General features: G+C 39.5%; 2 protein-coding genes across 2 annotated transcripts; one reads left to right on the forward strand and one right to left on the reverse strand.

Moving 5' to 3' along the window:
- Positions 1-4,296: 4,296 nt before the first annotated feature.
- Positions 4,297-6,097, forward strand: LOC147325362 (uncharacterized; the record flags this gene model as incomplete). The annotated part of the gene is made up of 1 exon (XM_086299880.1): positions 4,297-6,097. A coding segment is annotated over one exon (762 nt), but the record flags the coding sequence as incomplete, so codon positions are not given.
- On the reverse strand, positions 4,350-10,644 carry LOC147325363 (uncharacterized). Its single transcript, XM_086299879.1, has 9 exons — positions 10,210-10,644; positions 8,861-9,073; positions 8,482-8,617; positions 7,789-8,282; positions 7,297-7,607; positions 7,010-7,185; positions 6,475-6,647; positions 6,079-6,293; positions 4,350-5,787 (listed from the first exon to the last, which is right to left on the reverse strand). Exons 1-9 carry the CDS (start codon positions 10,575-10,577, stop codon positions 5,528-5,530), a joined length of 2,346 nt encoding a protein of 781 aa, XP_086156005.1. The 5' UTR covers positions 10,578-10,644; the 3' UTR covers positions 4,350-5,527.
- Between the last annotated feature and the right edge of the window lie 420 nt (positions 10,645-11,064).

Consider the following 11,064-nt stretch of genomic DNA (forward strand, 5'->3'; position numbering starts at 1 on the left):
AAAAGCTTAATGCTTGGCTGCAGCAGGATTTATCCATTAAAGGGAGAGTTTTACTCATGAAAGCAGAGGGTTTATCTCTAACTTGTGCTTTGTCTCTTGATGTAAATAAAGAAACCCTGGAAGATATTGACAGATTTATTTATAATTTCATATGGAAGAATAGAATTCATTATATTAAAAGATCAGTTTTATCCAACTCATACCAACATGGTGGAGTAAACTTTCTTGACTTCTCCTCATTAAGCAGTGTGTTTAAAATAAACTGTATTAAACAATTTTTCAGGAACCCAACCTCAATTTGGAACTTAATTCCCAATTATATTTTCTCAAAAATTGGTGGTCTTAACTTTCTGTCACGGCGAGTGAGATGAGCCGTGTGGAAAATAAAGGAGGATCCAAACGCAGGCACTTGTAAAGGTGTGATGGTGGTTTATTAAACACAAAATAAAAATGGACAAAAGGCGAACCGAACAAGGACTAAACTAGACTGGGGACAAAATGACTACAGAACACGAACCCGAACATGAATGAAAGCGAGCAGAAACACTTGGCGGTTGACAGCAGGGAAACACACAGATGAAGCAGGGTGGAATACACAGACGGACCAGCAACTACAATGACAGAGGACACGACTTAAATACACACAGAGAAACGCAGGGGAATTACACACAGGTGGTGGACACAGCTGGGAATAATCAACAAGACGAGACAGAGGTAAAACTGAACACACTCACATGAGACGCAGACCTTTGTCAATAAAGCGTATTTAAAAAAAAAAAAAAAAAAAAGAAGGCTGCAGACCCTGAACTGGGATACAACCAGTGTGTGTGTGTGTGTGTGTGTGTGTGTGTGTGTGTGTGTGTGTGTGTGCACCATTACAGGTAACCAAGGAAACAGCAGATGTATGGAGACGATGCTGCTTGTTTGCACAGGCAGGAGGAGAGAAGGGTTTTTTTGTTTTTTGTTTTTTTTTAATGTGTATGTGTGTATGGAGCCCTGTCTTTGCCCCTCAACAATAAAATGTAACTATTAATCTCAATTTTGCTAAAGAAAAGGATCTGGCTTGCATCAGTCCCATGACTACCATTAACCAATGCTCGCCCTTGAGGGCAGAGCGCGTTCGTTACGAGCAGATTGCCTGTAGTGATGGGATTTCCGGCTCTTTTTAGAGAACCGGCTCTTTCGGCTCGACTCACTAAAAAGTATGAGGTGCCGTAAGGGACATTATTACTGAAACGCTCTCACACACACTACTGAAACGCTCTCACACACACTACTGAAATGCTCTCACACACACTACTGAAATTTTACCTCTCACACACACTACTGAAACGCTCTCACACACACTACTGAAACGCTCTCACACACACTACTGAAATGCTCTCACAGACACTACTGAAACGCTCTCACACACACTACTGAAACGCTCTCACACACACTACTGAAATGCTCTCACAGACACTACTGAAACGCTCTCACACACACTACTGAAACGCTCTCACACACACTACTGAAATTTTACCTCTCACACACACTACTGAAACGCTCTCACACACACTACTGAAATTTTACCTCTCACACACACTACTGAAATGCTCTCACACACACTACTGAAATGCTCTCACAGACACTACTGAAACGCTCTCACACACACTACTGAAACGCTCTCACACACACTACTGAAATTTTACCTCTCACACACACTACTGAAATGCTCTCACACACACTACTGAAATGCTCTCACAGACACTACTGAAATTTTACCTCTCACACACACTACTGAAACGCTCTCACACACACTACTGAAACGCTCTCACACACACTACTGAAACGCTCTCACACACACTACTGAAACGCTCTCACACACACTACTGAAATTTTACCTCTCACACACACTACTGAAACGCTCTCACACACACTACTGAAATGCTCTCACACACACTACTGAAATGCTCTCACAGACACTACTGAAACGCTCTCACACACACTACTGAAACGCTCTCACACACACTACTGAAATGCTCTCACACACACTACTGAAATTTTACCTCTCACACACACTACTGAAACGCTCTCACACACACTACTGAAATGCTCTCACACACACAACTGAAACGCTCTCACACACACTACTGAAACGCTCTCACACACACAACTGAAACGCTCTCACACACACTACTGAAACGCTCTCACACACACTACTGAAATTTTACCTCTCACACACACTACTGAAACGCTCTCACACACACTACTGAAACGCTCTCACACACACTACTGAAATGCTCTCACAGACACTACTGAAACGCTCTCACACACACTACTGAAACGCTCTCACACACACTACTGAAATGCTCTCACAGACACTACTGAAACGCTCTCACACACACTACTGAAACGCTCTCACACACACTACTGAAATTTTACCTCTCACACACACTACTGAAACGCTCTCACACACACTACTGAAATTTTACCTCTCACACACACTACTGAAATGCTCTCACACACACTACTGAAATGCTCTCACAGACACTACTGAAACGCTCTCACACACACTACTGAAACGCTCTCACACACACTACTGAAATTTTACCTCTCACACACACTACTGAAACGCTCTCACACACACTACTGAAATGCTCTCACACACACTACTGAAATGCTCTCACACACACTACTGAAACGCTCTCACACACACTACTGAAACGCTCTCACACACACTACTGAAACGCTCTCACACACACTACTGAAACGCTCTCACACACACTAATGAAAACCAAGAGGATTTCAATTGAACAGGAAGGCATTTTAGCTGTACAGGAAGGTGAGGAAAAACAAATAACACATTAATGCACAGCTAACACCGCGGTGACGTCGACAACAGTCTGTTAGAGGTATAATTGAAAAATATTTTGCCTTCATCAGTGACTATCCAAACATTGTTGTAGGGTAGCAGCCTATTGCAACAAGTCAGGGCATCCTGGCTATGCTAGCTGCCCGTATAATCTGGAAAGACTGTGTCTGACAGTACCTCATCTACAATGAAATTACATCAGATCCTTGTCATTTTTTACATACTTTCTTTGTTTTTTGAGGTGAGAACCAATGAAGAAGATGTTGAAAGATTTTTTACTTGTGCTCTGCAATGTATTGGGGCGCTCCAAAATGAAAATTCGGACAATATCAGACAAGAGCGGCTTTATAGAGAGCTAGATGATCATACACGAACTCTATCAGAATTTCTTGCTGCTGTATCTCGATATGATCCCAATAATAGGGTTGCCACCAACCTACTACAATCCTTGTATAGATGCTTTTGCAGCTTGCTACATGAATATGATGCTAGACAGAGATCTGCTTATGTGACCCACAGATTGTTACCCCCAACCACCTTGAGTGGTCATCCAGGTCGGCCACGATACACTATATCTGCTGAACAGATTTCTCACTTTGTTTCCATTGGTATGACATGGCAGAGAATTGCATCATGCTTTGGAATAAGTCGAAGAACCCTGTACAGACACAGACAAACTTTGGGAGTTGAGCCATTAAGCTATGTGGATATTTCAAATCAAGAACTGAATGGCCTTGTGACGGATATCCTACAGAACACTCCAAATGCAGGGGAAGTATACATTCTTGGAAGTCTGAGATCTCGTGGCTTAAGAGTTCAACGTTGGAGGGTCAGACAAAGTCTACAGGAAGTGGATCCTATTGGACGTGCATTTAGACGTCGTCATGCGATAAGGCGAAGGATCTATAGTGTTCAGGCCCCCAACCACTTATGGTAAGTTCACTGGTTTGAAACAAATGATCAGGCCTTGTGTTTAAAAGTATTAACACAATACATCAAAATTAATGGTCCTTCATTCAAAACATTACTGAAGTTAATCTATATGATCAGCATAAGATAATAATAATAAAAAAATAACAATAACCAAAAAAACTGAAATTGATATAAGTATGTTAAATATTTGGGGGATTCATAGTACATCAATTTAGATGTTGTCTAATGTATATACTGTTGAGTTGTTTAATCCTTTATTTTACATCACAATTTTAATCTCTAACATCAATTGTGCCAGGTAAACGTAGTGTGGAAAAAGACATTTTATGCCACTGTGTGTATGTGTGTGCACGTGTGTGTGTGTGTGTGTGTGTGAGAGACAGAGGTGTGCTGTTGTTGAAGTAAATGTACAAAATGAAACCTCTAGTTTTTGTTTAAGTACAGGGTCAGGAATTCACTACTAAATAATATGAACAAACATGTGGAACTGTAGTAATGCTTTCTGATCTCTCAACAGGCATTTTGACGGCAACCACAAATTGATTAGATGGCGCTTGGTCCTGCATGGCTGTGTTGATGGCTTCAGCCGAACTATCATATACTTACGTTGCTTATCCAATAACAGAGCCTCAAGTGTCTTGTCATTATTTTTGGAAGGAATACAAAACTTTGGTTTGCCCTTAAGGGTCAGGTGTGATCATGGTATGGAAAATATACAGGTTGCTCGTTTTATGTTACAGAGAAGAGGAGTAGGCAGTGTTATTACAGGTGTTTCAGTACATAACCAAAGAATTGAAAGACTGTGGGCAGAACTCAACAGAGTTGTATCAAGACACTTTATAAATATCTTTAACTTTATGGAAGAACAGGGTATGTTGGATTCACTGAATGAGCTACATCTTTTTTGTCTGCATTATGTTTATTTGCCAAGGATTGAAAGAGCATTAACAGAATTTGTCAATCAGTGGAACAACCATGGTCTCTCTACACAAGGAGGACAGACCCCTCTTCAGCTGTGGCATACAGGTGTCACAAACAATGTGGGAATCCTGTCGTTTATAAATGACATTTTTCATGTTGATAACTATTATGGCGTTGATGAAGAAGGGCCATTACCAGAACTTCAAACAAACAATAATGTCAATATTCCAGCTATTGACATCAACATAAATGAGACTGCAATGAACATAATTCAACAAGTGAATCCATTAGAAAATGATGGAAATCATGGAATAGATGTGTTTTCTTCACTTTTACACCTTCTACATTAAATAAAATATTTTGCAAAAAATAAAAAAAAGATATATAAAAAAAACATTTCAGAAAACATATGTGATCGAAACTAACATATTGAAACCATTTTCTTTAAAATGATAAAATGACAGCTCTGTTGTCAAACAGAAACTGACACAGGCAGAAGAATAAACAGACACAAAGACAACCAAATCAAAAACCGATGGACATACACATGAAATGAGTAAAGTGACACAAATTTTGTATATTCAAACTCAACAATCTAAATTAACTTCTGACGTGCTGTTAAACAATTGGTATCTACCTGTATGAATCCTGAAGAACAATCACTTCTTGTCAAATTGATGTCTTAAAACATCAATTTGACTGAAGCAGGTAAATTTGGAAATATTAAAACCTTAACAAGTTAATACTCAATACTCACTTTGAATCAAAAGAGAGACCAATACAAAAGAGAAACACGCAAACTCCTCCAGCATAATGTGTTCATACCCTGCCAAAGCCGTAAGTGTTACCTAATGCAAAATCAAACTTCTCCTTGAACAGCTGGTATGAAACATGCAGTGGCAGCCTAATGCAGTTAACACACGTGTTGGCAAGAGGGAAAATTGGTGTAGAAGAGAAGTCATCGTCTCCTCTATGAATGAACTCAATCGAGGGTGCTGGGGAAAAGCCAATAGGTGGCACCGCAGTTGCTCCAGTTGCAAAGGCCAATATCTTCTGTAATTTGGAAGGTCCTTCTTCTTCTGCATAAAACAGAGAAGGAAAAAAGTGTTAAAAGGTTATTTCATTTGGCCAACATAAATTGTCAGTGAGTACAAATCTAAAGCAAGAATCTTAATGACTGTTATTGCAATGACTATAGAGCATGCTTTTCATCTTTCAATAGTCTCAAAGAACTATGTAAAAATGTTACTACAACCAAGAGGGTAATGTGGTGTTATTGTTATATGAGTATGTTATTTAAAATAAAGATTTCAGAAATGCTAACCTATAAATCGTTACATCTATTTATTGTGCACTAAAGTGACAATTACCTTCTGCATCTTGGAGATAGTCTCTCCAGAAGGTAACAACCATCTCCTCAGCAGCTCTTCTGTTGCTTCCTTCTGGAGATAGATGAATGTTGAAAAGATCATCCACCTGGTCAGCAGTCAGCATATGTGGCTCATAGCAGAACAGCGGGCGAAAACTGTCTGGATGCCTCCTCATTTTCTCGAGAACCCCAAGAGTTTTCAGACCTTCACAAAATCTGGATAAACAGCACAAAGAAATTTTATTCAATAATTCTGCAATTTCATGCTTCTAAGTTAATTGTATATTATCAATTTGGCACAATCAGTTATACTAGGTTATTAACTGGCCATTTTGATTAATAGGTAAGATTTTTATCACATTTTAATTAATCTGAAAAACACAGAATACCAAAATACCTTTGAAATGGACCTTGAACCCTGTGGATGACCTGAAACATGACAATATCATGTACCAGCAGATCCCTGTCTCTTAGTGAACGCATAGGCCTCAGGCATCCTGCATTGGCCAAGTAATCAAGCAGAGGTTCTTTTGACTTTTCAAGGTCCTCAAGGGTTGTACTTTGAGATATCTAGCATCACAAAGAGCAGAGGAAGGGCTTGTTATGGAAGTTACTCAGTAGTCTTATAACCTATTAGAAGGAACCCAGCCACCAGTGGTCTACACAATCACAATATGCCCGCGCGTACATTGGAAGTCAAATGACTACACATATTTTTTTAATATGTTTACAATGTGCTTAAAAAAATGATAAAATATACTCTTTCGTCTACCCTTATCTACTGAATCTTAGTTTAATATAGCAGCAAAATATAAAAACTTGGCATTCAGCAATGGCCAGACTGATCCGGATAAACATTCCCTGCAAAAGAAAACTGGAACACAAACTATTTTCAATTCACTATAAGATTTATAAAATAAACATATAGAGACCTTTCGGACTTTTTCAAAGAGTTCCAGGTCAGCTATGTCTTCCAGGGCTGGATTTGCTGAATTTCCAACCAGAAGGGAAAATACTGTTGGTGACAGAAAGTTAGGTGGTGGACCACCATGTACCAAGCTCACTGCAATGGCTCTCCCAGAGATGTAGTACCAGTCCCCTCTGAGAGCTGCAAAGCAACAGAATAAAAGGAAAAGCAAAATTGTCAGTAATGTTGCCTGTAAAAATAAATATCAGTTAAACAGTTCCCACTATTAATCTTAGAAAAATAGGTAATTACCAGTACTGTCAAGAGCCAAGTTCTTGCAGTTTTCTTTCCCCTCAAACATGGCTGACCTGGCAATGGTGTCCATCAATAGTCTCAAGAATTCCCTCCTTGGCCCACCTAAATCAACCCCTTCCTCATTTTTCCCCATATCATCTGAGAATTTCACACAGATCATCAAGTTGGGATCATAAGATAGCCTTTGAAAACCACGCAAGGCTCCCTCCCACACAGCAGAGCGATTTATATTAAATTTGCACTGCTGTTTTGTGCTAATTTTGCTTGATAGTTCCAGCAGTATCTCTTGAACAGGGACTTTTTCTGCACTAAAAAAAGAAAATAAAACAGAAAATAAAATATATCAGCCATGTAGTCATGTTACAGAATTTGAGAATATGTGTCACACTGATCATAGAGAGTTAAAGCTTTAAAGGTTTATATTGATTTGACAATTCTGGAAAGCCCAAATTATGTCTCAAACTCAAATTCTGTATGTTTGTTACTCACATCTGATTCTCCAAGCTCGCAATTATAGCTTGATTTAAATCCTCATCATCTGAAGAATCGCCAGAAAGCGATGCCACGAGAGTTAAATATGAAGAATAATCTTCATCATTAACGCTCATGGCAGGGATGTCTTCACTTCTTGCATTGAAATCTCTGCTGTGACTGCTTGTGCTAGGTTTGTCATCACTTCTTGCCATGTAGCCTTCATCACAAATGCTGTTCCCATCACTTCCTTGCTTTGCTCGTTGCCTTTTACCAACACTCCTTCGAATACAGTTGGTCCCAGTATCATCTTCTTCATCACTGCTAGTGCCAGGGTTATCACCTTTAACATGACTTCTTAACCTTGTAGTGACTTGGCTGCTCATGTCTTGTTGGATTTTTGAACTATCAACTTCAAAACAATCATTGTCACTGTCCTTATCAGTTGCACAACTGCTTAATGCTGATTTGGAGCTGATGTGGGAAGGATCTTTGTCTTCATCTGATTCACTCTTCAACAGAAAAAGACCAAAAACATATATCAAAAGCAAGTAATTATAGCTTATCTTAAAAAGATTAAAATAAGAAATATCCATATTGATTGCTCCAAAACACTTGTTTTAAATAAATATATTCTATTTTGTTAGAAGCCCAATTGTTGACATGTTTTTTCCCAAATCATGATTACTTTTCATTCTTTTAGTAACTTACTAAAAGTGTCCTTGATGGCCTTACATAGAGGGCTTTGGTTTTAAAAACCTTTAGGATCAGCATCCCATTCAGCTCCTGACCAACTTGGAGCTTTGGAGACACCAGCTTATTGCCACAAGCCATTAGAAACTCGAGGCTACAAAAAATAAATAGGGACAACAGCAATTGCTAATTAGTTAAATATTTTAAGTATTAGTTAAATATTTTATTATATATTGTTCTGTTTGTGTGTATGCTTTTATGACTTAAATTCTACTGGTATAGTCATATGTTTTTATAATGATGAATGATATTTTAAACTTCTTTACTTTGGTATATTATCTTTAAGTACAAGTCATTACATGAATACACACAGTAACAATAAACAATAGTATTTTACCTGACATCCTCTGGAAGGCGTTCACCAAAGCTTTCCTTGAGGTGTTTCACGACAGTTTGGTTGTCCCAGGTCTTCTGGAATTCAAAAGCACTGAGGATGTGCCCATGTTTGTGTAACCATAATTTTGAACCTTGTTTGCACACTACTCCCCATGATGGAGTTGGAAGTAGTATAACATCTTTGTTGAAATGGTCATGCTGCTGGGCCATAGCTCTGAAATATAAATATTAGATACCATAAACAACAGCAAGTGATAACTAATAATACTGAGATGCAGACAGCAGAACACTATCCAAACCCCTACACAGAATGCTTTCATAGACAAAATTGTTGTAGTTAGGCAAACATAAGGGTTAATTTTATATACTTTTTTTTATACTTTTCCGAGAATACGTGCTTCTTTTGTGGTTCGGACTCCTTCTGACATTTCTTTGGAGGTGGAGGAAAACCAAAGTAATTGCTTAAAGGAGCTTCTTCGACATCTTTAAGAGTTCTAAACAAATGTCTGTCCTCCTCCAGAAAATCCTATGTACGCAAACACGCGTTGCAACTTCTTATCTTGTGCGTGTCTTTTGTTTTGACAGCGAATGCGCACCTGCGGACCACTTATGTGCAGCCCTGGTTATTTAGCTCGTCATTGCAGCCACAGAAATTATTTTGTCCATGAAACCATAAAGCTGCACTTTCTTTTTGCCTTATAGTCTGATTTGTCATAACTTCTCCGTTTTGTGGTAAGCTTTTCTTTGGCTGTCACTTCTTCACCCTGACCTGTCTTATTTGGCTCAGCAGAACTAAAATATAAATCCTGCTGCTTTTACACACACACACACACACACACACACACACACATAACGCTCAGCGATTCTCTGCGCAATCAACCTCTCACATGTTTAAGCTGCGGGAGATTTCACTTGTCATGTTTGCATAGTAAGCTAACGATTGATAAGACGATGTCAGAGGAATTGGTGCGCAAATTATCATCACTCACCAATCAGTGCTGTCGCTCTCTATACACAGTTCGCGTGATTGCAAAGTGAAAGCAAAAAACAAGCGCAAATTCAAACGCGATTTCAATATGTCACATATTGACAGTGGCTCACCGATGCCAATGACATAATTACCCAGCTACATTTCCGAAAGAATGCAAAAGCATAGACATATATTTTTCCTTCCTACGATAGCCCGACGGGCAGGGCAGAGATAGATTTTGGTAGCCTGGAAAAATCGCTAGCCCCGGGACGTCGGGCTAGCGATTTTGCGAGCTCTGCAGTATATTATTAAATATCAGACTATTACATATGGCCCCATTTCAGGCAAGTGAATACAAACTCATTAAACTTTGTAACTACCTTTTTCTTCTGGTGCCTGATGTCCAGCTGCCGAAGCATTGCCGAGTTTGATAACGTGGTGCAGGTGCACATTCTCTCCTGACTGTAGATGTCGCTGGCATGGGCAAGCTGCTACGTTGACGTGAGGGAAAGAGGGATGTTAAGTGACTATCCAGTCCGTCCACACTGGTACTTGCAACAGGTTGCTGCCCCACGACTGTGGCATTTGACAAAGTTCTGATGGTCTCTGCTGAGGATAATATACTGTTGAGTAATGCGGCTGCTTCACTTAGGCTACTAGCAGGTTGCTGAGTAGACATCTGTGTAGTGGTTTGAAGTCTACCACTTTTTCCTTCACTTTCCTGGTCTGGACACAACTTCCTGTTCATCTAAAACTCCTTCCTGTTCAACTGAAATGCCTTCCTGTTTAACTGAAACGCCTTCCTGTTTAACTGAAATGCCTTCCTGTTCAACTGAAACGCCTTCCTGTTTAACTGAAATGCCTTCCTGTTCAACTGAAACGCCTTCCTGTTTAACTGAAATGCCTTCCTGTTCAACTGAAACGCCTTCCTGTTTAACTGAAACGCCTTCCTGTTTAACTGAAATGCCTTCCTGTTCAACTGAAACGCCTTCCTGTTTAACTGAAATGCCTTCCTGTTCAACTGAAACGCCTTCCTGTTCAACTGAAATGCCTTGGATTTTCAGTAGTGTGTGTGAGAGCGTTTCAGTAGTGTGTGTGAGAGCATTTCAGTAGTGTGTGTGAGAGGTAAAATTTCAGTAGTGTGTGTGAGAGCGTTTCAGTAGTGTGTGTGAGAGCATTTCAGTAGTGTGTGTGAGAGCGTTTCAGTAGTGTGTGTGAGAGCGTTTCAGTAGTGT

The sequence above is a fragment of the Aulonocara sp. 'chitande type north' Nkhata Bay genome, linkage group LG7, assembly GCF_057382095.1.
Source record: "Aulonocara sp. 'chitande type north' Nkhata Bay isolate Kocher_YH1m ecotype deep benthic linkage group LG7, A_spYH_male_GT1.1, whole genome shotgun sequence".
NCBI classification, from domain to species: domain Eukaryota; kingdom Metazoa; phylum Chordata; class Actinopteri; order Cichliformes; family Cichlidae; genus Aulonocara; species Aulonocara sp. 'chitande type north' Nkhata Bay.